Source organism: Macaca nemestrina, chromosome 10 (assembly GCF_043159975.1).
Source record: "Macaca nemestrina isolate mMacNem1 chromosome 10, mMacNem.hap1, whole genome shotgun sequence".
Taxonomy (NCBI): Eukaryota; Metazoa; Chordata; class Mammalia; order Primates; family Cercopithecidae; genus Macaca; species Macaca nemestrina.
In genome coordinates, this window is record NC_092134.1 from 6502533 (window position 1) to 6529392 (window position 26860).

At 42.7% G+C, this 26860-nt stretch overlaps 1 protein-coding gene across 1 annotated transcript; it reads right to left on the minus strand.

The window, feature by feature from the left end:
* Positions 1–1518: 1518 nt before the first annotated feature.
* Positions 1519–25745, minus strand: LOC105495430 (uncharacterized). Its single transcript, XM_071070570.1, is given in 6 exon segments — positions 1519–1740; positions 6637–6717; positions 6719–6834; positions 16981–17064; positions 20340–20402; positions 25625–25745. Coding segments are annotated over 6 exon segments (579 nt in total). The 3' UTR covers positions 1519–1626.
* Between the last annotated feature and the right edge of the window lie 1115 nt (positions 25746–26860).

Sequence of the window (26860 nt, forward strand, 5' to 3'; positions counted from 1 at the left end):
CTCCATCCTGGGTCGGAGAGCGAGACCATTTCCAGAAAAAGAGAGAGAGAGAACTGCACAACGAAAATATTTTTGTGCTGCTCTCACTATAGATTGGAAGTTTTCATGTGTGGACATGATATCTGGAATTTCGGCAGCCACCTTTGGCCCTGAAGAGACAAGAATGAGTAGAAAGCCAGGATCCCAAAATACCCCGACTGAAAAGGAAAGTCTAGTTTCCTGATGACGCCAGAGATCTGTGGACGCAACTTGCATTGACCTGACTTTGCATTTACTCTTAAGTACCCAGTAACCATAACTATCATTAACCTGTTTGTTAGGTGTGCCATGTCTTGCAATCAATGTGTCCTAAGTGATATAATTCAAAAGCCAGAAGGGGTAAAGACATCCCAAGGGATGTAGGAAAGGTTTTTCAGATGTGCCATCACTCTCCCTCCTCACTCCTGAAGAGAGGCTTCAGGAGCAAACCGACCATAGCATTCTATACAAATGTACAAGGTTGCAATCGGCGTCTCCTTCATTCTTCCTTCCCTCTTTCTTCCTTTGCTGGCCTCTTTTCTGCTCCTCAAGCACACTAAGCATCCTCCTTCCTTAGGACTTTTTCACTTGCTATTCCCTCTGCAGAAAGTTACTTTCCCCAGATGACCCACGCCTTTCTCACTCATGTTCTTCAGGTGTGCAAACATCACCTGGGAGACAGGCGTTCCGTGTGTCAACCAAATCAAGTGCAAGCACTGCCCTCACTCTCTATTGTCCTTGCCTTGTTTTATAGACATCGGCACAGTCATCACAACCTGATAATTCATTGTTTATAGCCCCTTCCACCATATTATCAACTCTCAGGAACTTTGTTATTTATTTTTTGCCGTATCTCCAATGTGTATAAGAGTGCGTAGTACGTAGAGGGTGAACAAGAAAACTTTGTTGAATAAATTTCTTCAACAGACATGGATGAAACACCTACTAGATACCATTTTATACACAAAATACATAAAATAATTATACATTTTATGTATAAAATTATACATAAAATAATTTACTAGATCTGATGAGCTATCAGTTTTATACAGTTAATGTGAAAAGTAAAGATATCTTAAGATATTTAAGTAAAGATATCTTAAAGTAAAGATATTAAGATGAGCTATCAGTTTTATACAGTTAATGTGAAAAGTAAAGATATCTTAAGGGAAGCATAAAAATCATATTCTAGATATAGAATAAAACACATTATACTACTTTAAAATGCATTCACCCTTTGAAATAAAGATATAAATAGCAAAGAATTAGTGGTGATTAATGACAGTTGGTGATTTATAAGAGCTCCCTATTATTGCAAATTCAATGCTTCACCAGCTTCTGAATTCTCAGACAGATATGGATTAATTTCTATTGACAGAAATAGCAAAGTCTTTATTCTTGGGTCTGAAAAGGAGTTTATTTTAGACTAAGATGTTTATGCATATGATTCATTTCCTAAAGCCCTGAATATTAAGACATTCTATGGTGTGCTCATAAAAACCCTGCTTTGGAATCTCACTTTGGCATTATTTGATACCTGTTTTCAGAGTCTGTACCTTTCTGGGCTTTTGACCCCAAACCTGACTGTAAGATGCTGAAGAGCAGACACTACACCTTTACATTTCTTGCAGGCCCACAATGCATCCTCAAAGTGAACACATGCAAAAAGTCGGCACCAGGGATGTGCTGAATCGGGAGGAGGTACTGCTCAGCGGATGAGACCTAGGCATGGAGATCAAACAAATCAAGGTGAGATTTCTTCTCTGCCTCTTACTATCTGTGAGACTTTAAGCAAGACCTTGTCTCTTTAAGCGTCAGTGTCTACACTGACAGAATGCATGTAAAAAAATCAATATTTATCTCCTTAATTCAATCAAATCAATAGAAAAAATAAATAGATAAATATTGTCTAAACAAATAATAGCATTCTCTAATCCTGATTTTCTCCAAATGACTATTTCATCTTCAGTTACACCCTCTGACTTCCAGAGCATGGATTTTCTTCCAGAAAAATTTCCCTTTAAAGCCTGCCTCACATCACTTCTAATAGCGCTTTCTTCCCCTTTGCATTTTCTGAGTATTCTCTTAATCTGAGGTTCTCTATCAAGTTTTGTCGTCTAATTTCTATACTTTAGAACATTCTGTACTCATCCAGTGGACATTCCTATGAGGACAATTTAGAGAACTGGATATCTATGAACTTTTTTTTCCAGCAAGCCACAGATCTATACTTAATAAGTATGATAGTGCCTTAAAAATACACAATTTTGTACACATTTACCTCAAGGCTTGACATTTGGGTCCTTGTTAGAAATACATATGCTTTCTACTAATACTTTTTAAACTATCCAAGCAGATAACAACACACCCAGAACACAAACAGCAAAATGTTTGCCAGATAATTGGTGTAAAATGCCAGGAACACTTACGCATATCTTTCTTGGTTTGCAGGCTCCTCTCTGAAAAAAAGAGTCCAAATGGCTGATGTGCCACGGAGAAGAAATCTCTACAAGTTGCAGCATAAATTAATGTGACATGGACCTTGCAATAGAGAAGTCAATTCTTAAAATTAGAAATCAATTTCTGACCCAGGAAAATGAGTTGGAACCAGGTAGTAACCAAGTATCTCTATGGAGTATTCTTTCTAAGACAGGTGGGTGAGGTTTGTAAATCTTTCAGGCTAATTAAACCAGTTAATGTAATGCAAAACACAGCTTTTTGTTTTAAGATTTTTTTTTCCATTGAGAATCTTTTAGCAGTTGGTGATTGTCTCTGAGACTTTAACATCCTTCTACTTTTATCTGCTTTATTTATAATATTTGTATACTCCCCAGTATTGCTCTTTTGGGGGCAGATAAAGGGGCAGGTGAATGGCTGGGCTCGTAAGCACAAAAATGACATCCATTCTATATCTACATTTATGTCTCTTCTATGCATTCATATCTATCTATCTATCTATTTATCTATCTATCTATCTATCTATCTATCTATCTTCTATCATCTATCATCTATCAATTTACCTGCCTATCTCTCCTATATCTGTCTTCTATATCTACATTCATACCTTTTCTATATTTATACCTTCATTCATATTTGTGTTTGTGTATTCTACAGATATATCTACTTTATATATTTTACATCTGTATCTAAATCTGTATTTCTCCATCTATGTAAGTTTTTCGGTTCTCCACTTTAAAAATCCTGTTATGTCCTCCGTGGTGGACAGAGCCAAAAAAGGATTTTGGAGCCAAAAAAAAAAAAAAAAATGCTTTCAAATGTGGTTTGCTCGTAAATATAGAAATAGTGCAGTTTCACCACTTCAAAACTTACCTGCTGGGCATTTTTTCCACCTCTGAGGAGGGGGTTTGACTGGCAGTGAAATTGATGGCTAAAGAATTTAAAATGTTTCTCATAATTCTTCTTGAGGAGAGATCTCACCTTAAATCCTGCTGAGTTGATCAGTGTGTTTGCATTATTGGGATATTAGAAGTTTAAAGTCGCATCTGTTGTAGCAGCTCCCTGGTATGAACTTCCTCAGAAGGGAAGTAGAAGCTGAGCTTAAAAAGAAATTCCATCACCTCGAAGTAAGGCCACATTCGAGGTGTCTTTCAATGCTACTGATGCATCACACCACTTGTCTATTTTATCTCTAGCTAGAGAGAGACAGATAGGTATCTATATCCATAAATTATCTATCTATCTGTCTGTCTATCTATCTATCTATCTATCTATCTATCTATCTATCTATCCCTCCATCTCTCTGTCCATCTGTTCATGCAACTGTGCATACATCTATCTATCTATCTATCTATCTATCTATCTATCTATCTATCTATCTATCTATCTATCTATCTGTCTATCTGCCTATCTATCTATCTATCTATCTATCTATCTATCTATCTATCTATCTGTCTATCTGCCTACCTATACATCTATCTATCTATCTACCTACCTACCTACATACCTACCTATACATCTATCTACCTATACATCTATCTACCTGCCTACCTATATACCTGTCTATGTATGTATGTATGTATCTATCTGCCTTCCTACCTATTCATCTCTCTATCTATTTACCTATCTACCTACATATCATCTGTCTGTCTGTCTTTCTGTCTGTCTATCTATCTATCTACCTGCCTACCTACCAACCTATATATCTATATATCTATCTGACTATCTAGTTGAGAAACTGGGCAGGCAAAGTGGTTAATTTAAAGCATAAATTAAATCATGTTGTTCTTGTGCTTAAAAGCAACATGACTTCCCGTTTTGCTTAGAATGAAATCGAAACTCTCCACCACGATGGGCCAGGCCCGTGTGACAGCTCCTGCTTCTGCTGTCCACTTCGTGCCCTTCTCCTTCGTCCATCCCTACAGCCACAATGGGTTTCTCTCTGCACATCCAGTAACAGAGAACTTTTAGTCGGCATCAGACCTCTTTGACAAGGTGACAGTTTAACTAAAGGAATCCTGCATGAAAAGAATCTGGCCCTGCAGCAACAGGGCAAAGGTTTTTCAGCCTTCGAGAGCAGCTGGTGGAAAGGTCCTGAGGGGTAAGGAGCCCAGCAGGCATTGCAATGCCCGTTGCAACCTCAGATCATTCTGCTTAGTGCTCTCCAAACACTCATCGCTATCTGAAATGATCTGGATGATTTGTTTGTTGTCTGCCCCACTCATACAAGTTCAATGAAGGAGGAGACTCTGTCTTGTCTGTGTCATTGCCCAGGATCCTCAACCTAAACTCCTGCATATGACACACTAAGTGCTCACTGAATGTCTGGAGAATAAAGGAGCTGTGTGATTCTTTCTTTCTTTCTTTCTTTCTTTCTTTCTTTCTTTCTTTCTTTCTTTCTTTCTTTCTTTCTTTCTTTCTTCTTTCTTTTCTCTTTCTTTCTTTCTTTCCTTCTTTCTTTCCTTCTTTCCTTCTTTCCTTCCTTCCTTCCTTCTTTCCTTCCTTCCTTCCTTCTTTTTTCCTTCTTTCTCCTTCCTTCCTTCCCTCCCTCCCTTCCACCTTTCTTTCCTTCTTTCTTTCTTTCTTTTCTTTGTTTCTTCTTTCTCTTTCTTCTTTCTTCTTTCTTTCTCTTTCTCTTTCTTTTCTTTCTTTCCTTCCTTCCTTTCTTTTTTCCTTCTTTCTCATTCCTTCTCTCTCTCTCTTTCTTTCTTTCTTTCTTTCTTTCTTTCTTTCTTTCTTTCTTTCTTTATTCTTTCCTCTTTCTCTTTCTCCCTTTCTCTTGAGACAGGGTCTCACTCTATTGCTCAGGCTAGAGTACGGTGGCATGATCATGGCCCTCTGCAACCTCCACCTCCTGGGTTCAAGCAATTCTTCCACCTCAGCCTCCCAAGTAGCTGGAACCATAGGTGCATGCCACCATGCCCAGCTAACTTTTGTAGCTTTTGTAGATATGGGTTCTCACCATGTTGCCCAGGCTGGTCTCAAACTCCTGGGCTCATGTGATCCGCCTGCCTCGGCCTCCCAAAATGCTGGGATTACAGGTGAAAGCCACCGAGCCCAGTGGGGCTTGCATCTTTCTATGCACAGATTTTCCAAATTCAACCTAGGTAAACTCATGGCTGCTCTCTATCTGCGTGTTCCCCACCTATTGCTGGTTTCTTTGCAGAATCCCTTCTCTTGTTGCCTCTTGTCTCTACCCTGGAGAACCAGGTTTACCTCTTAGCTATTACACAGCCTCACCTCACTTCCAGAAGTAACTAGAACCCTTTGAACACCTGGTTGGTATCTCTATTAGCTGCATTTGCTTACAGAACTTACTTGTCTGGGTTAGAATTCTTTTTTTTTTTCACTTTCTGCATAACTTTGGGCAAGGTGCTCACTTTCTGTAGTACTGTTTTCTCACCTATACAAATAGAGAGCATAATAGCACTTACCCCATAATGTTGTTAGGAGGATTAAGTGAGTTAATACATAGTCTACCCAGAGAACTGCAGGCCGATGTCATGGTGGCCCACAAGCAGACCCAAAAAGGACCCTTGAAGCTTAAAAGCATCGCAGAGCTCAGCATCACCAAGCAGAAGAAGAAAAAGAAAGACCAAGACAAGGTGAAACTCAAGGAAGTGATGGAATGAGCAAAAAGATTAAGGAGCAGAAGCAGTGTGGCCAGGACAAGTGGTCCCCAGCCCAGGTGGCCTTCAAGAATCCACAGAACAAATGGAGAGGATCCTGAAGAAAGCATCCAAAACCTCCAGGCAGAGCGTGGAACTCCAGCTGACACCTGCTGCACACACTCCAGGAGCATGACGAGGTTCCGGCAGCCAGCTGGACGATGTGGCCTCTGCCCTGGGGATGGAGCAGCAGCTTTGGGAAGCAGGAGTCCACATTGGAGTTATGTCTGTTTCCTTTGGTATTTTCTAGAAACATTGCTTTGCATGCACCCTCGAATCTCCTCCTGCGACAGTGCTTCTCAGAGCTGGGCACCCTCATTCTGGAATTTGATTAAAGTGAAACAGTCCTCTTACTCAGTTTAGGTTTCTTGGTGGCACACAGAAAGTACACCTTTTCGTGTAAATGGGAAGTTTTCAAAGCTTCTCCAGAAGTAAAGGCCACTTTTGTGTCCATGTCTTGTAAAAACGTTTTTACCCTCAAGCTGTGTCTCACCCTCTGAGGCCAGCCAGCTGTCTTCGCCGGGATGAGATGAACTGCAGAGGATGAGGGGCTAATGCCAGCGTGACCTGCAGGGTGCAGACTCCTGTGAGACCCAATGTGGGTGCCCTTCCAAGCGTCCTCCAGCTATTCCCTGCAGGCCCCAGGAAAGCCACTTGCAGCTTTGTGGTCCTCCAATGGCCTCCTCGGCCAACCTGGCCAGTGAGACAGTGCAGCCTGATAGAAAAGCAGCCATCTAAGGCAGGGATGGACCATGTGCTTCGTCCCTTTCTGGGTTTGTCCCCCTAGATCCACCTTCCAAAAACTACTAATGGCCATTGCCCATTGATTGCCACTTTTCTTTGTAATGAAGCTCAGACATGGGCTGCCTCGGCCCTCAGCTCAGAACCCCAAGGAGCCTCTTGAGTTTACTCAGAGTTGACAGATCACACGGGGCTCTTTGGCATCCCTGTGCCCTAAGGACACCTTAGGGGTGACACGACCAGGACAGAGCCCCAGCACAGACAGACATGGGTGCAGTCAAATGGTAGAGCCCAGGTACCAGTGCTGGAGGGCCAGGAGGGCCTGTGTGTGCCAGGTGAGGGTCCACCTGCATGTGCTATTGGGAAAAATGGTATCTTTGGGGAGAAATAGCCTCTGTTAATGTAGATATTTAAAGAATAACAAAGGCAGAAGAGAAAACACAAGTGTGGAGTTTGGAGTTGTCCGCAAACTGTAGAATAAAGCAAAAACTAGTTATTAAAAAGTGAGCTCATATAGACAAATAAGTTAGAAAATTGATGTATTATCATAGCTTGATAGATATTTGCTTTTAAAATTATAATTGTAAAAATCATAGTCCTTTGAATCATCAGTCTGTATAATCGTCACTCTCATCAGACTAAAATACATTTTAGTACAAATGAAGGGATGGCATTTCATTTATTTTAGAATATTTTCACAGAAGATTTCATACATCTGGCAAAATGTAATTATATGTTAAATACATATCTCATTTCCACATTTAGTTTATATGAGGAAAATTATTTGAGGTCAAAATTCCTCTTGAAATTCCTTTAAATCAACTGTAAATTATAGAGTATGCATGTATTTGTATATATAATCCTTTTAAGTAATAACTATGCCTCTCAAAGTGTTGAAAGTCACTGAGTTAGACCAAACATTTAATGAAAGAGAAAACAACACACAGATAGGTAAGAAGCTGTCCAGTCCTTATCATGAATCCGGCATACTGGAGAAGCCACACGTGTTCCTTCTTGCCTGCAGGGTTGACTCCATTGGGTTCCACTGCTGACCTCAGCAGACAATCCTAGATGATCTTGTTGTGAAGATTAAGGAGATCATGGACAACACCTTGCTAAGGATTGAGTTTTAATGCTGGTGCTTTAATTATCCTTTCATGCTACAAAACCATGTGAGGCAAGGTATTAACATCTAAGTTTTTTTTAAAGCATCAAGAATTCCAAAATCAGGTACAAAATCAAAAGGCAGATTTTCAAACAAAGGCTTTGAAAAGTGGTTCTTTAATGCTTAAAGGATCTCACCCTTTTCTAGAACAGAGAAGTGTCAAGAGAAGTGAGCAAGAAAAAATGTCTTTGGACAGAGCTTGGTGAAAAGACATCTTTGTGTTTAAAGGCAATCTTGAAACTCATGGGCACTGTGGTCTGGGATCTGAGTCCTGCTTAGAATGTGTGAGGCTCAGAAAGGGCTGTTTCCTGTTGGATATCAGAGCTGGGAGGTGCTTCTAATCCTAGAAGGGACCTGGGCTCTCAGAAGGCACTGGAGGAACGAAGCTTCATGTCCTGTGCACCAGAAATGGGTAAGTCCCGAGCTGACTGTGACATTTGGCATTTATTGTCCAAAGAGAGATGTGTTTGAATATGAGCATGTTTGCTATTGATAATTATGCATAAAAAATAGACAAGGCTGGGAGTTAAGCCAGGCAATCAGAACTCTGTGGTCCTCTAGCCATGCTGAGAACCGGACTGGAGCCATTGAAAGGGCACCCTTGGAGGGCAATGCGGCCTGGGCAGAGTCAGAGTGGGGTGGATGAACAAAGAAAAGCAGTTGTGGAGGTTCAGGAGGGATCTGCAGAAGCACACTATGCATAGCTCAGGGGCATCGCCGTCTGAGTGCCCGACAGGGTACCTTCCGGGAGCCCGGAGAATGAATCAGACTGAAACTTCCACCAGACCAGAGACCTCAAGCCAGCTGAGACAGTATGTCACAATCTCTCGTATCTCTTTTGTGTCCTTTCTTCCCTTTCCTTCCCCTTCCCCTCCCCAACCCTGGAAAGATTAGAAACCCTGGAAAGAAGAGAGGGGAGAGAGAAGAGCAACTTTTCCCACCATTTCCCACCTAAGTCTTCCAGCTTGAGCTGGGAAAGGAAATAATTTAATGTAGAATTGTATTTGAAATTTTCCGTGATATTTTGAATCGATTATTCTAATTTAGACTGTTTGCAACTTTTAGGGGAACACGGGACTACTACTGACCCTAAGAGAGGGGGTGGAAAGTCCTGGGCTAGCTGAAATTTTCATCCATTTACAGGAAGGATTAACTCATTGGAGAAAATTTAAGGGCTCAGGGAGACAGAATAATTGCATTTTAATGATATCCCATAAAGTGCATCTTCAGTGTACCTATTACTAGTGATTTTCTTGTGTTTCCATTCCTCCTATTAACCAATACTTACAAAATACTGTGTGAATCATTTTCTTTAAGAAATACAACTATGATACGACTTCAGCTTACTGAACACATGTTGTTTAAAGTTCAAAGCATTCGTGTAAATGCTTTCATTCATCTAATTCTTCTTTACAATAAAAACATAATCCCTTGGGCTTATTACACAGAAAATCCCCCTTAAAACATTTTGAAGATATTAAGAAGTCTGATGTATATTAATGTCTCCCTCAGCTTCCTACAAGTCAGTTTCAAATACTTTTTACATTTTACTTTCAGGCTTCAGATTGTGACAAGGAGGTCAACTTGGTGAACAGAAAATTACCCTGCATTGAAAAGACTGCTGCTGGATGCACATCATAGGTTCAGCTTTTATGTGCAGTGGGGCTCAGGGGAGGAGACATTTAGTAAATACATGATCTGGAGGAAGTATAAAGAAAATAGTAATAAAGAACAATGCCTTGAAGATTGTTAACACTGAAAGTTGTTGGCTGAGTTTTATCCTATCATTTAGGATTTTTCTTTTTCATCTTAAGGACAGAATTGCAGCAGGAACCAACCAAGAGCAGAAGTTGTCTGGGGCTGTTTCTGGGAGGCTGGGTGTTGGGGGTGGAGGTGGGGAAGGCAGGGACCTGAGTCCCAAGGACTAGAACGAAGCCAGTGCCTTCCTCTTCCTTCCTGCTGATCTCAGCTTGTCTGGTCTTGGTTTAGACTCCTCTGTTCCCACAGCAAAGTCTTCTCCACAAGGTTAAACAGCACCCATCTCTCTCTCCAGCCTTTGTCTCTGGTGGCAAGGCTTTCACTCCAATTTTAAACTTTAAAAATCTAGAGAGAGTCTCAGGCCTGGACCGGTTTCCATGCCTATCCCGAATCTATCCTGGGGGAATAGGCAGCTAAGACTGTCCAGGTTGGGCCAGGTTCCTCCATGGGGTCAGAGGAAGGATGGGGTGCACGCTGCTGTAAAAACTAAAGTAGAGGTTCCTCTTCAAAGAGACTTTCCTCCCCATCTAACTAGGAATAAATAGTAACTTCTCTTAGAAGCAAACTTTATTCAAAGATCTGTGCTAACATTCTTAAATATCTGCCAGCCGTAATAAAGAAATCAGTGTACTTTACGTTCTTAGCTCCCACAATTTAGCCTAAATATTTCCCCTGGCATACTTACACTGGACCAAGCAAGCATTAGGTCGTAGCCTGTTCCTCTGCCTTATTTGGAGGTGTTTTTACCTTTCTCAGCATTCCACAAGTTACTTCCGCCCTCCTTTGTTCTCCTCTGCCTTTGCCTCTTTTAAAAAGTTCTAAGTTACTAACCAATCGGGACAAACACAGAATGTGAGGTCCCGTTCCAGCCAATGGAAAATGGACACAGCAGCAGGGTGGACGCGTCAGGTTACAAATGACCCTGTCTCCTGGTTCAGTGTCCTCTCATGGCAAAACTGCTGGCGAGTGTACTCTTTCTGCAGAAAGTAAAAAAACAGTCTTGCTAAGAAAATTCTATTTATGTTCAAATGCTACTGCTTTGCAACATCAGGAAACAAGCATTTCTAACACTGCCAAGAAAAAAGAGGAAAAAGCCTTGGAGTAGGATCAAACAGAAAGTTGGAGAATATTAGATGTCAATGTAAGTCCACTCAATAAGCCTCTGAGTTTCTACCAGAGGCAGGCAGATACTGCTGATTGCTAAGGATCCAAGGACAAGAAGGGAATGTGCATACCCCTTGCAGATGGCACCCATTCACTATGAGGAACAGAGCTGTCACCCAACCATCAGAGCACACTGTGAGGAGCTAGCGTAGACATGTTAGAAAGCAGCATTGTGGCAGCTCTCAGAAGGGGTTAGTGGTCTCTGCCCTGGGCAGGTAGGCACCAACGACATCCTAAGATTCTTGATTGAGGCCTTGTAAGATGAGTAACAGTATCCCAAAGACAACAGTAGGAGTGGCTTCCAGACAAGGCATGGAATGGCATGGCCACAGGCAGTACCTGAATGGTACCAAATTTTGGGATTCAAAGGAGTAACTAGGAAAATAGAAGAGTCACACCTACTCATGGATAAATGGGCAGGTGTTAGCACGGAGGGTACTGCCGCCACGCTAAAGAGCTGGCAACTTGTTTCTGAGCATGGTTAAAAGATAAGCTGGTGAGACGACTATCATGAAGAATAGTAACAGGGCCTCATAACTGTGGGCTCTGGATAGGCACCGTGCTTTGTGTGTTTCACCCTGCGAATAGGTGCTGTTCTAGTTCTTTATTTTATTTATTTATTTTTGAGACGGAGTCTCACTCTGTCACCCAGGCTGGAGTGCAATGGTGCAATCTCAGCTCATGGCAACCTCCACCTCCCTGGTTCAAGCAATTCTCCTGCCTCAGCCTCCGGAGTAGCTGGGACTACACGCACAAGCCACCACGCCCGGCTAATTTTTGTATTTTTAGTAGAGACAGGGTTTCATCATGCTAGGCAGGATGGTCTCAATCTATCAACCTTGTGATCCGCCCATCTCAGCCTCTCGAAGTGCTGGGATTACAGGCGTGAGCCACCGAGCCTGGCCGGTGCTGCTCTAGTTCTTTTTTTTTTTTTTTTTTTTTTTTTTTTGAGACGGAGTCTCGCTCTGCCGCCCAGGCTGGAGTGCAGTGGCCGGATCTCAGCTCACTGCAAGCTCCGCCTCCCGGGTTCACGCCATTCTCCTGCCTCAGCCTCCCGAGTAGCTGGGACCACAGGCGCCCGCCAGCTCGCCCGGCTAGTTTTTTGTATTTTTTAGTAGAGACGGGGTTTCACTGTGTTAGCCAGGATGGTCTCGATCTCCTGACCTCGTGATCCACCCGTCTCGGCCTCCCAAAGTGCTGGGATTACAGGCTTGAGCCACCGCGCCCGGCTGCTCTAGTTCTTAAAACCAGGCTTAGAAGATCTGTATGCTTTATCCAGGATCCCTCAGACAGTAAATGGCAGATCTGGAAAGTCACTGCACTACACTACACAGCCTCTTGAGAAAGGCAGTGCATGTGGCAAACGGAATATAGAGAAATACTGAAAATGAGGCATTATTACTTTCAAGCCAATGTCAGAAACAAATAACTAACATACTGGACATTTTAGAATATGTGAGCTCACAATTTGCCCTGTGAAACTCATCAGCATTATTCTCAACTCCTCAAATGTCCATTTGAGTGGGGTGAATTGCAGTTGTATTTGTTTTACTATGATTTCTGTGAACCATGTTTTGAATTTCAACATTTCTTCATCAGAGAATAACCAACAATGATTTCAGGGAAAGAACAAGTTCCACTTTCTTACTAAAACTGGCTATTTCTTTTTTATTTATTTATTCATTTATTTTTATTTATTCATTTATTTTTCTGTTACCCAGTCTGTGATCTCAGCTCACTGCAACCTCCACCTCCCGGGTTCAAGTGATTCTCCTGCTCTAGCCTCCTAAGTAGCTGGGACTACAGGCATGCACCACCACACCTGGCTATTTTTTTCTTCTTCTTTTTTTTTTTTTTTTTGTATTTTTAGTAGAGACTGGATTTCAACATGTTGGCTAGGCTGGTCTCAAACTCCCAACCTCAGGCGATCCCCACAGCCTGAGGCCTCCCAAAGTGCTGGGATTACAGGCGTGAGGCACCATGCAGGTCAAGAGCTGGCTATTTCTTAAAGCATGCATATGTATGTAATAACAGTTCATATTCATGGAGCACCTGTTCCATGCTGAGCTCGTTAGAGGTGGTCTGCATCTGAATTGCTAATTAGCTGCCAAGGACTTAAGTGCGGTTGCACAGAAAAGGATTAACGTACACACACAAAAAACAGTTCCCGATTATGACTGAGCATTGTGGCCGGCCTTGAAGAGAGCAGGAAAAGAAAAAAGAAGAAAAAAAAATGGGAGAAAGGGTACACCAGGATGAAATAAGCCAGCTAAATAAGCCGCCTTAATAATCAGAAGTTGACTTCTGGAATCCATTTTTAATGTTAATTATTGATATTTTGAGTGCTGGGATTACAGGCGTGAGCCATCGCACTCCGCCGGTGTAGCTATTTTGAGATTTTTTTTTTTTTTCACGATGGTAACCAAAGAGGAAAAATGTCTAAGTGCTAGCTTGACAGCATGGAGATTTTTTAAGGGTCGTCTTAGTTGTCTGACTTCTGAATTTTAAATATTTATGGAAGCATTAATAAGAAATCCGTCTTTGCTGCTGACGTTAATGGCAATGCCTGATCCTAAGGCATGGAGTTCACCTCGGCCTTAGAACCCCAAAGAAAAATTCCATTTGTCTCTGGAATAAGAGGCACAATTATAGGGAGGAAAAAAAAAATGCCTGCATGACTCCAGAAATTCTTTCCATGGAGAACTTTCCTGATTAACTTTCTAAACAAGCTTCACTGCAGATGTTCTGGGTATCTCTGTATCCATTTCTTACACGTGTTTTCTGAGATGTGCTAATTTTTGAGAAAACACTCTCCTCCCTACCTTCTCTTTTCTCTTAACTATATGGTATATATAACCCATGCCTTTGGAAGAATCGATTTTATGCTTTGTGAAGCCTTCAAGACAGGATATTGGTGAAAAATCAGCCAGCAGAGGAGGTGGAGAGGATGTATTAGTCTCTTCTCATGCTGCTAATAAAAACATACCCAAGACTGGGTAATTTTTAAAGAAAAAGAGGATAATGGACTCACAGTTCCACGTGGCTGGGGAGGCCTCACAATCATGGCAGAAGGCGAAAGGCATGTCTTACATGGCAGCAGGCAAGAGAAAGCATGTGCAGGGGAACCCCCCTTTATAAAACTCTCTCTATAGATCTCATGAGACTTATTCACTGTCACAAGAACGAGAGTTTCTGGGCCAGAGTGAATGCTTTCATCTACCTCAACCTTTCGCTTTAGTAATACACACAGGAGGCTGGAGAAATGGAGTACTGTCACTCAACTTACTGTTTTCAGCTTCTTAAATTTTTTCCCAGGTTCTTCTCCTTAATTCCTACAGTTCCAAAATAGATGTGGGCCAAAGATGATATTTACAGCTAAGCTGCTCAGGTGCCTCAGTGAAAAGAATGAAAACTCTCTTACCTCTCCCCACAGGGCCAGCCTATTTGTAGGTATAGAGTCTGGGCTGTCTAAGCAATGCTAAAGGAAAATATCTTGGGCCTTTTCAAGCTGGGAACTGCTTAAGGCAAACCTGCCTCCCATTCTATTCAAAGTCACCCCTCTGCTCACAGAAATAGATGCATATCTGATTGCCTCCTTTGGAAAAACTTCTCAGAAACCCAAAAGAATGCAACCATTTGTCTCTCACCTACCTGTGACCTGAAAGCTCTCAGTGGGGGAGGGGGAAGCTTGCTTTGAGTTGTCTCTGTCTTTCTGGATGGATCTAATGTACTTCTTACATATGTTGATTGACAGCTCATGTCTCCCTAAAATGTGTAAAACCAAGCTGTGCCCAGACCACCTTGGGTACAGGTCATCAGGGCCTCCTGAGGCTGTCACCAGCGTGTCTTCGACCTTGGCAAAATAAACTGTGTAAATTAACTGAGACCTGTCTCAGATTTTCTGGGTTCACAGAAATTTTACACAAAAGGAAAAAAGAAGTTTCCTTGAGTAAAAATCCTTGTTAAAACATCTCCCATTGCATCTTAAGGCTGCATATTTTCCTTCCTATCATGTTGGTGAAACTTTCTGACGGCCCACATCCATCTGAGAGACAGGACTAGCTGGATTTCCTAGGCCGACTAAGAATCCCTAAGCCTAGCTGGGAAGGTGACCCTTCCACCTTTAAACACGGGGCTTACAACTTAGCTCACACCCGACCAATCAGATAGTAAAGAGACTTCCCTAAAATGCGAATTAGGCAAAAACAGGAGGTAAAGAAATAGCCAATTGTCTACTGCCTGAGAGCACAGCAGGAGGGACAATGATCCGGACATAAACCCAGGCATTCCAGCTGGCAACCGCGACCCCCTTGGGGTCCCCTCCCTTTGTATGGGAGCTCTGTTTTCACTCTATTAAATCTTGCAACTGCACTTTTCTGGTCTGTGTTTGTTATGGCTCGAAGGGAGCTTTTGCTCGCTGTCCACCACTGCTGCTGGCCGCCATTGCATAGCCGCGGCTGACTTCCATCCCTCTGGATCCAGCAGGGTGTCCGCTGTGTTCCTGATCCAGCGAGGTGCCCATTGCCGCTCCCAGTCGGGGTAAAGGCTCGCCATTGTTCCCGCACGGCCAAGTGCCCAGGTTCGTCCTAATCGAGCTAAACACTAGTTAGTGGGTTTCATGGTTCTCTCCTATGACCCACGGCTTCTCATAGAGCTGTAACACTCACTGCACGGCCCAAGATTCCATTCCTTGGAATCTGTGAGGCCAAGAACCCCAGGTCAGAGAACACAAGGCTTGACGCCATCTTGGAAGTGGCCGCCACCATGTTGGGAGCTCTGGGAACAAGGACCCCCCAGTAACACGTTCATCCTTGAATGAGAAAATGTCTGGTCCAGCTTGGTATTGTAATGTAAACATGGTGGGTGCATTTTCTTTTCCTTGAATTCCTTCACCATTTACCCAAATTTTCATTCTAACTTTCTCGAATGGAGCATAGTCAAAGCCAATGTCCAGTAACCAAGCAACCTGAGGGATGGAGAAGGATGGGGCTGCCGGTGGTCTGGGTAAGGAAGTTGCTCTGTTGCTTTGTCTTCTCTGTGTTTGGGGTTTCCACTGCTATAGGGAGCAGCCGTCGGAATCTGGATTTTGGTCTGGTCTGGCGTCCATGCTGACAGCTCACACGGCCAAGTTCAGCCCCTTTCGTTATTTCTTTCTGACCCAGTAGAGAGACGGCTGGCCATTCTTGGCTGGCCCCTGCTGTAGGTCCTGGGGGACCTGCCTGGGACCTCCCATCACTGGTGTTTTATAAGCTGATCATCTTTGAATGAAAAGGGCTCCTCAGTGATGTGAGACACACCTGCCTGGTGGGCTGCCCTCTCCGTGTGCCTCCTCTCATTCACAGTCAAACACAGCGGTGGGTTGGGCCAGGTTCTCTGTACCAGCTGATGCTCCTTAGGGTGCAGGTTTCTGGAAGCCCTGCTCAATCTGCTTTCAACAAAGCAGAAGAATTCACTGATGAATAGAACTACGAAGCCCAAGAGTAGAACTGACAGACTAGACTCAGGGGCCGGAATAATGAATCCAGTCTCTTTCTCCTTCTCTGTGTCTTTGGTAAATGTTAGATTTCATTTTCAGATTCCACTCACCATCTCAGGCTTCTATGATCCATATGTTACTGATACCTGAGGAAAAAATGTAGTATCTTTATCTGATAATTTCTTAGGAGACCCAGAACTCACACTAATAATCAGCTCCACCTCTTGAAAATTCATAATAATCAGCTCAACCTATTCAAAATCCCAACACTTAACTGTGGCCACCATGTTCAGAGGGATGGAGTGAAGAGGACTGGAGAAGCCCCAGTCATGTGCCTCCTGGTTCCTAATGACAGCAGCAGGGAAGACGGTGGGTTTTTGATGCTCTAATTGGTCAGAAGGAAAAACCTCATTAAAATTTCCAGGTAATAAAAATAACTAAATATAAAGAAAATTTGGTTCTGTGAGCCCAACAAATGAGTTGGGACATGAACAACATCAATAACAATTGTCTGCCCTGATAGCCACTAATCACCTCTGGGTGAGGCAGGACCGTTTTGCCAGAAGAGGTTCTGCGTCTTGTGGCTGTGGATGGCTCTCTATTCTTGTTACCAGCCCGTGAAAATGATGCAGCTCCGATTCGTGGAGGAACACCAGGTTCTTCATCTCAAGTCAAATTAGAAAAAAATGACACAGACTCACGTGGAGTAGTTTTAAGGAGCAGAGAGGTTCATAGGCAAGAAGGAAGGGAGAAGACAAAAGGAGGAAGCTCCTCTATACAGAGACAGACAGGGGGGTCTCCAAAGCCAAAAGAGGAAACCCCAAGTGGGATGGATACCTGCCAGGTATATGTAGAGGCTGGAGGAGGTGGTATCTGATTTGCTTAGGAGATTGATTTGACCACGTATGTCATTTACGTGGCGCTGGAAAACACTGATGCTCCCACCCTAGTCTTTTAATATGCAAATGCAGGCCGCCATGATGTTCCACACACTCGGGGATGGGTGGGGTGGCCACGTTGCCAGGAACACGTGGGGCAAGGGCTAGAAGGCAGAGGGATTCCCCATGTTTGGGTGGACCTAGTTTCTAATGGATGGCATTTGCATATCAAAGGTTGCCTGTTTGGCTGTAAGAGCTGCGGCTTTCCAGCTAGACAAGAAACGTCTTTAAAAATGAAAATTTCCCAAGGACCCCTTTTTCTCTCTTTAAAAATGAAAATTTCCCAAGGACCCCTTTTTCTCTCTATTTGCCTAAAGTAATTTCTTTCTTTTTTTTTTTTTGAGACGGAGTCTGGCTGTGTGGCCCAGGCTGGAGTGCAGTGGCCGGATCTTAGCTCACTGCAAGCTCCGCCTCCCGGGTTCACGCCATTCTCCGGCCTCAGCCTCCCGAGTAGCTGGGACTACAGGCGCCCGCCACCTCGCCCGGCTAGTTTTTTGTATTTTTTAGTAGAGACGGGGTTTCACCGTGTTAGCCAGGATGGTCTCGATCTCCTGACCTCGTGATCCGCCCGTCTCGGCCTCCCAAAGTGCTGGGATTACAGGCATGAGCCACTGCGCCTGGCCTGCCTGAAGTAATTTCTTGAAAACTCCTACCACAAAAGCATCCTCCTTCTTTAAATATTCCTTTGTTTATTTTACTAGGGGGAAAGAGCTAGTGTTGACACTATCGTTCAATTTAAAGACCTAACTGAAATTACTCGATTTTACATAAATTCTCAGAATAGGTATCAAATTCCCTGGGTCCATAATCCACATAAAAAGAGAGATTAGGGTGTTCAGTGCCTTTCTTAATATGCAAAACTAAAATTCTGTATGCTACTAATAAGATAGTCCCTTCTTTTTCAGACTGTCAGAAACATTACAGCCAAACAAAGATTCTGGTTTACTTTTCTCAAGGAAAGTGGAACTGATGTTAGAATTGCGAGGAGATTTAGACATCATCAGAAAACAATTCACGTCATGATGTTGGAAATCTCCTTTCTTCTTTAGTTCTGTCGATGTGATATAAAAGAGTATATATTTTATTTAAATTTCCATCTTTATCCAGTTACAACTGATAAATAAAATTGTAGACAATTAAGGTGTACAATATGATGTTTGGATATACATATACATTGTGGAGTAATTACAACAATCGAGCTGTTTAACATATCCCATCTCACATAATTACCATTGTGTGTGTGTGTGTGTGTGTGTATGTGTTTAGTGAGAGCATTTAATATTTCAATCCTTAGCAAATTTCTAGTCTATAATACAGCATTATTACCTATGGTCACAATGCAGTACATAGATCTCCAGAACTTACTTATCCTGCATAAGTGAGATTTTGCACCCTTTGACTAATATCTCCCTATTTTCCTCTCCCTGCAGCCCCTGGCAACCATCCTTATACTCTCTGCTTTTATGAAGGTAATTAGTTTTAATTCACCTCCTAGGGGTAGCAGTTTCAGTAATCAAACACTCACATTCCTGCATTGATTAGCAAATGCCTAATCAGAAAGTGTACACTCCAGAAGTTCTCACTAAAGCCTGTCAGCTGTCATTTTCTATGTCTGCTCAACACTGGAGGTCTCACTAGCTAGTGTAATTTGTCTAGAAGTGCTTTTTCCTTGGAAAGTTTAGTGGTGTGTTCTCTAGCAACATGGATGTAGAAAATGGGCTTTCATTGACGAGAAACGCAGATGGAATAAACTGAATCAGTCACTCCCCACACCTGCAAAACAAGGTCTCACGGTCTCATAAGCCACATACTCTGTACTTGTAGGGAGTACACATGAAGTCAAATGCCTAAACCACACTCCATCCAGTCACTGAGATGGCAAATTCTGGTTGCCAGATGCCAACTGTGACAGATTTCTTCTTTTAGAACGTTGTCATAGCTGTCTCATGGGGCTCTTTTAGGGCATGTGTTAGGGACTGAATTGTGTTCCCCAGGACTCATGTGTTGAAGTCTTTGTTTTGTTGTTGTTGTTTGAGATGGAGTTTTGCTCTGTTGCCCAGGCTGGAGTGCAGCAAGGCGGTCTCCCTTCATTGGAACCTCCACCTCCCAGGTTCAAGCGAGTCTCTGGCCTTAGCCTCCCAAGTAGCTAGGATTGCAGGCATGTGTCGCCACACCCAGCTAATTTTTGTATTTTTAGTAGAAACGGGGTTTCACTATGTTGGCCAGGCTGGTCTCGAACTCCTGACCTCAGGTGATCCACCTGCCTTGGCCTCCCAAAATGCTGGGATTAGAGACGTGAGCCACCAGGCCAAGCCTCATGTTTTGAAGTCTGAACCTCCAATGTGGCTGTACTTGGATATAGGGCCTTTAAAGGACTAATGAAGATTAACTGAGGTCGTAAAAATTGAGCCTAATCCAGTTTGATTTGTGTTCCTAGGAGAAGAGGAAGAGACATGAGAGATGTGCACACTGAAAAAAGACCAAGCAGGGACACTGCGAAGGCAGCATCTGCACGCCAAGGAGAGGGACCTCAGAAGAAACTGAGCCAGCCAGCACCACACCTTCGTCTTTGACCTCCAGCCTCCACAACTGTGAGAAATACCTTTCTGTTGTTTAATCCATCCAGGCTGTGTCATTTTGTTATTGCAACCTGAGAGACCATCACAGAATGTGTGGTTGGATCACTTACAAGGATACAGGATCTGGGTATCGTACAGTTTACAGAATGTATGGACCGCTATGTTCCTGATCGATAATACATGTTAATTATCAAATACGTGTATGGCAGAATTTGTCCTAACGCTTTGTTTCCTCTTAATCTGATTGTGAAGTTGGAGAAAAGGCTGATCCCTTGCCCAGCTCAAACTCTGACAACTATGTAATATTATTTCAAAAATGGTTGCTCATGACCCGAAGGGCTGAGGCTACTTCATGGCATTTGCTCTTTGACTCACCTGGACAATCTCTAGAAATACACCTGAAGTCGCCTGATGAAGTGCCCAATATTTCCCGTTGCTCTAGGTATTTTTAGAATGGAAATGAGATGATAATGAAGCCTGAGGTCTTCTGGAAGTCATTTGGTTGGCTTTCTTGGCTCTAACCAGTTTCAGCTGGTCTGGTTACCAAGGGAACATTTTATTGCAGGCATCCTTAAAGAGTAACAGAGTTAGGATTGGGTAGAAATTCAGTTTTGTCATGTAGGCATTACACTAGGTAACACTAACACCAGGGAAGAGATAGTACCCTTCTCACGAATGGGTCTCTGTCACCAAGGAGGTGGTGGGGTGGAGCTCTGCCTGCCAACCAAACCTTACATCAAGACTTTATTCTCTTCTTATGCTCTAGAATTTCACAGTAGTATTGGAGATAGGACATTTCCTGAAAGAAAGATGGAAAACTGTAACAGGTTGCTATTGATCCACTGCATACAAACAGCTCGCGTGTCTGCAAATTATTCTGGTTGACTTGTGTCCAGTCCTGGTCATATAAGGCCTTCAAAGTCTCACCGGTTCATTGTGGAAACACAGACATTTAAAAACAGCCCATGCCGGCTGGGCACAGTGGCTCTGTAATCCCAGCACTTTGGGAGGCCAAGGCAGGTGGATCACTTGAGGTCAGGGGTTTGAGACCAGCCTAGCTAACATGGTGAAACCCCATTTTTATAAAAAATAAAAATTAGCCGGGCGTGGTGGTGGGCGCCTGTAATCCCAGCTACTCAGGAGGCTGAGGCGTGAGAATCACTGAAACCTAGGAGGTAGAGATTGCAATGAGCCGAGATCATGCCATTGCACTCCAGCCTGGGTGTCAGAGCGAGACCCTGTCTCAGAACAGAAACAAAAATGACAACGAAAAAACCTCCCATGTTCTTAGGCTCTGGCTCTGTCCAGGACATCGGCTGTCCATAGAACAACCTGAGGGCTAGTTCCCAGCCACTAATTCCAGAGGTTTCCAGAGGGTTTTATTCCCTCCCTCTCTGAACACTGCAGTCCTTCAGGGTTTCAAGTAGTCATGGTTTCCCAAAGTCTCGGTTGAAACATGAAACACAACATTTGACCAAAAAAAAAAAAAAAAGAAAAAACCCCTATCCTAATGCAACAGTGACCCCAAAACAATTCAGCAAGTGCATCAGGCCTCATAGAACCATTTGTTAAATCAACTCTTTCAGCTTCTGCCAACAGCCAGTCTCTTCATAAGTCTCAGGCACAATTCCCAGTGGGAGGCAAATGAAGCCGTGTCTGTATGTCTGCTGTCCTCCCTCCCACACACCCTCTCCACTCCCTTCCTCTGTAGGTCACAATCAAAGCACCCATGCACACTTAGTGATTCTTTATAATTTCTTATCCATTGAGTCTCTCATGCTCTGCTTTATCAGTTTTCCATGACCATGAGACACTCGCAGAATAAGCTGGCGCTTGGGACAACTGCAGATGAAAAACAGATCATTGGAGGTTGTGATCTAGCAAGGAAGATTAGGTTTATACATAGAAATGTTAGAAAAGCAGGAGCCTAAGAGAGCCAGGTGTCACCATTTTAAAATTAACTCCATCTTTAAACTTGCAACACACATTCCTTGCCGATCATGACTTGCCATGAATCCCTTTCTGTGTGAGGCCAAGGAACCCGCTCTTGAGGTCTGGATCATAGGGACCCCTTTTTCCAGCAACAAAAACATTGACAATATAAAAATAAAGAACATGTTTATCTGTGATATTGATATCTATATCCATAAGTATATCTACCTCAAATCTGTCTCTTTATCTAGTTATCTAATTATATGTCTATCTGTATCTAATTTCTAACATATTGTTGTAGGAGGTCATAACAGAACCTATTATAAAGTGACAGTCTCTTGCTTCTATTTTCTATTATTTCCCATTCAGTTGAGGTAAAAGTCTTTTTGGAGGACCCTCCCCAACACGCGCCGGAACAGTTACTCCAGCACAGCCGCTCCAGCCTGGATCTCATTTTTGCTTCTCCTGGACTTCTCGCTGTGCAGATGTTACACTCACGCTCTCCGCTGGCCTCCTGCTCCTGCTCTGAAAGTGAGCAGTTGTCTCTCTGGGTGGCATGTGAAGTCAAAGTTGGGTATCTTGACAGTGCCCTGGTATTCCCACTGCAGGACGGTGGCCTCTTCTGTTAGCGGTGACAGTTCTTACAGAACAATGCCTGGAGAGATGACAACTTAGAGCAATTTCATTGGCTTTCCCCTTGACAACTCAGCTCCCACACTAGAGCGGGTGAGGCAGTGTTTAAGAATAACAAAGCAAAATCGTGAAGCCAGGACTTCCTTGAGTTTCCTTTCTCACTAGATTTTAATTATTATTATTATTATTATTTTGAGATGGTGTTTCACTGTAGTCACCCAGGCTGGAGTGCAATGGCGGGATCTCAGCTCACCGCGACCTCTGCCTCCCGGGTCCATACTATTCTCCTGCCTCAGCCTCCCGAGTAGCTGGGATTACAGGCACGCACCACTATGCCCAGCTCATTTTTGTATTTTTAGTAGAGACAGGGTTTCACCATGTTGGCCAGGCTGGTCTCGAACTCCTGACCTCAGGTGCCTTGACCTCCCGAAGTGCTGAGATTACAGTTATGACCCACGGTGCCCAGCCTTTCACTAGATTTTGGAAAATGTCATAGAATGATTCAGGGTTCCAGATTCAATTTACTGTAAGGTGAAATAAGTGGGCTGGTTAGCAAGTGGCTGGCTTTTCTTTGGTATGAGGGTAAAAAGAAGGTGGCTACTTTCTATGGCTTTCCAAACAGTCTCCGTTTCACTTAGTTCAAAAACACATAATGTTCATATAACAAAGAAATGATACATATTTGAGGTGATGATATGCTAAGTTGCCAATTGGATCATTCTGCCATGTATACAGGTATCAAAACATCACATTGTATGCCATAAATATATACAATGACTATTTGTGAATTTAAAATCAAACTATAAAAATTACATTACACTAATGTTCTAAGATGACTTCTGAGACATTTAGCATGTGTTGAGTACTTATACTAAGTCTCTCACTGCTTCTAGTCATTGAAGAGGTTTACACTATAAGCAAACATAATTATTATCATATTCATTTTACAGATCAGGAAACTAAAGTGCAGAAATAAATATTTGTCCAAATCTGCACAAGAAAGAGTTTCGACATAGGGCTAGCACCCAGGGATATCTAGTTTTCAAGGCCCACCCTCTTACGTAGTACACTGCCCTGCCCTCCACTCACTGCAGTTAGGATTCAGGAGCAATAACTGGACACATTCAAGCCAGTTTACACCTTTACAGAAAATTCCGCCCATTTTGATTAGTGAAGATTCACACCTTTAGCTATGATGTGGCTCCCAGAATTCCTCCAAGTTAGAGTATAAACAGAGCTAGACATAGTTCAGATAGTTGTGTCGCACCAAAAACAATTTTTAAAGAATACAGAATCGATCAATCCAGTAGAAAATGACACGGTTTTCATTAGGCTAAAAGTAATTAAGTCAATGCAACTCTTAAGCCCCATGGGTGGGAACTTTTGGTTCATAAAAAGTGTTTAGTTCGGATCTGAGCTGAAACAACTTTCAATCTCATCTGCAAGTAGAAAGATGGCAACGGCTCCTTTACACACCAATAAAATTAGAACAAATACGTATAGGCAACTAGGACAATCCTGGAATATTCTGGGCACCAAAGAAATATCATGGATGCATCTTATGCAGCCAGACAGGATGGCCCAATAATCAGACATCCGAAGGCTCCTAGATGTGGATCCTCTGAATTCACTCTGCAATGTGAAATCCTGTTATTCTTGGCAACAGATCGTGCTTTCTGAAAAAGTGTGTCCTAACTGAGATAACAATGAAATTTTCTGTTTAAAGACACCTCAGATGACTGTGTTCTGGAGTCAGTGTTCCCATCAATGGATCTGAAGGTATTCTGAAGCTCCTAGAAATAATAAATGGCGTCTGAAATTGTTTCAAGATGAATCATCCTGGGAAGACTTTGAAGGTTCATCTGAAATTGTGCATAGCAACCCGGAAAAGCTGTGCTTTGCCCAGCTAAAGTGTGGTCCCTGCAAGTCATCACCTGGGCCAGGTAAGCTGCTAGGCCACCCAGAGAAGAAAAATACAGAGCAGCCTATGGGCAGATTTTCTTACCCAAGGCCAGTTTAGACGGAGGAGTCACTTGAATAATTGTCTGCTTCGCTCTTTCTTCAAGCCCAGAGGATACTTACTTTTGTAATATTCACTTACTCCTCACATAGCCATATTTTTCTCACTTAACTCCATCTCTTCTTCTCTTTAAGGCCTGGTAGAAAATGGGCAAATTTTATAAAATGAGGCAGAAGTGCCTCTAACATTGCCCATATGTGGGAAGATGAAATCTAGGAAAGAGAGCTTAGAAGGAGAGAGTCATGGTACCCATTGGGGTTCCTCAATGAGAACATTGCAGAAGGTGTAAACTGGTGGGCTCAAGGCTGAATACAGCCTATAGGTATGTTTTCTTGGCCTACGCATCATTGCTTTTAAAATTGGTTTTCAACAGTCAAAGTTCAGGGGGTTTTATAGCAGGGTCCTGGATTTCAGGCTACTCTTAAAAGTTTAGAAGATGGGCAATGCTGGGCCTGTGTTTCTGCATAGCAGCAAAGGCCAGGAGCAGAGTAGCAGCTGCTTGCATTAGAGGCAGCATTAGATCTTCAGGACACCACAGTCCCCACCACTCCCAGTTGCCTTAGCCTGGTTTCTGACACTCATTTATGTCACTTGTGAGGCTGCTATGGGCACTGGAGTTTGTGCCCCCCGTTTTAATACCTTTGGAAAACATTAATAAAAAACACATTTCCACAAATAGACTGGGCACTATGGCAGATATGCAAAAATTAATCAGACCTATATCCTGCCCCCATATAAAAGTAAAGTGTGGAAGAGCATGTACAGTATGTTTCTATTTGGGCAAAAAAAAAAACCCCAAAAAACCCACATCTTCTCTCTCTATAAGCAATCAAACGCACAGTGCATAAATCCCAAAGATCTCTTAGCATTGGATGCAGTAGATATATCTACACGATTTGAATTTTTTAATCAAATGCTTATATTAATTTTTAAATAAGAGATCTAGTTGTTATGATAGTTTCCAGAGACGGTTATCATAAATATTGTTCCTCTTTCTACGCACATTACACTCAAACTATCAAGAAAGGGAGTCAATTTCTCTTCCCCTTGTATCTGGGCTAGCGCTGTAACTTACCTTGAACAAGAGACGGTGGTAACGGGTCACTATGATGATTCCAGTCACAGTCTATAAGAGGTCCAACAGCTTTTGCTTTCTCTCTGGGGAAAGCCAGGCACCGTGTAGAAACTCGAGCCATTCTGTGGCTGCCATGCCATGAGGAAGCTCACACAAGTCATGTGGATAGGGATGACCCAAGTAACCCGGCTGCCAGTGACCACGGAGGCCTGAGGTGTGTGATCCCAGTCGAGCCACCACGATTTGTGACATCCCAGCCAAGGATCCAAACACCGTGGAACAGAGAAAGCCCCTCTTGTCCTAGCTTGTCTGCACTCCTGCTTCAAAAGTGGTGAGCAAATAAATGATTGCTTTAAGCTCCTAATTTGGAGTTGTTTATTATGTTGTGATAGATCCTTGAAACAATAATGAAGCAAACATTTTGCATTCGAGAACTCAAACAGTAGAAAAGGGGTGTGCACAAGACAAGCTGGACACATAGAATCGTATCGTCTTTCTGACTGAAAAATATTGCAGATGCAATATAATGCATCTGTCATCAAAGGGCAGCTCAGGTAGGTCCAAGTTGAGCTTATCAGCCTGTATTCAGTTGTGAGCCATTGAAGGTTATAGCAGGAGTGTCTCTCATGCTTCATTGTGAACTCTCTAAGACAAAACAACCCCTCTGCACTTTAGTTTCCACACAAATGGGTAATATTGCTATCTCACCCTTCAAAAGGCTTATTGAGAAAATGAAATAGTGTAACTGTGGCTGAAAATGTTTTGTAACTTGGGAAGGGCATACAGATCTGGTGAGTTACTAGAGCAGAGTTAAAGAAAAACAACATTCAGGTACTGACTTCAAGGGAAGCCAGTTCATGAAAGGCAATGTAAAGTAGGAGGTAAGACTGTGGACACAGTGGCCTGGTTAAGACCTTGATTCTGTGACTTATGCACTGTTTGCCTTGCAGCAGGGTGCTTGGAAACTCTGTGTCTTTTATTGCTCATGGTGAATGAGAATTGTAAGACGCACATTACGGGGGCATTTTGTAGTATTAATGAGTTAACATGTAAATATGCTTAAAACAGTGCTTAGCACACACTGAGAGCTCAATAAATATGAGCCATTTATTTTATTATCATTGCTACTATAATTAGGACTTAGAACATCTTCATAGTTCTAATATAGTTCTGTTTCTACACCATACAGTTAATTCATAACATTTCGGGTGTGATGCTGCATTTCATCCTACCATT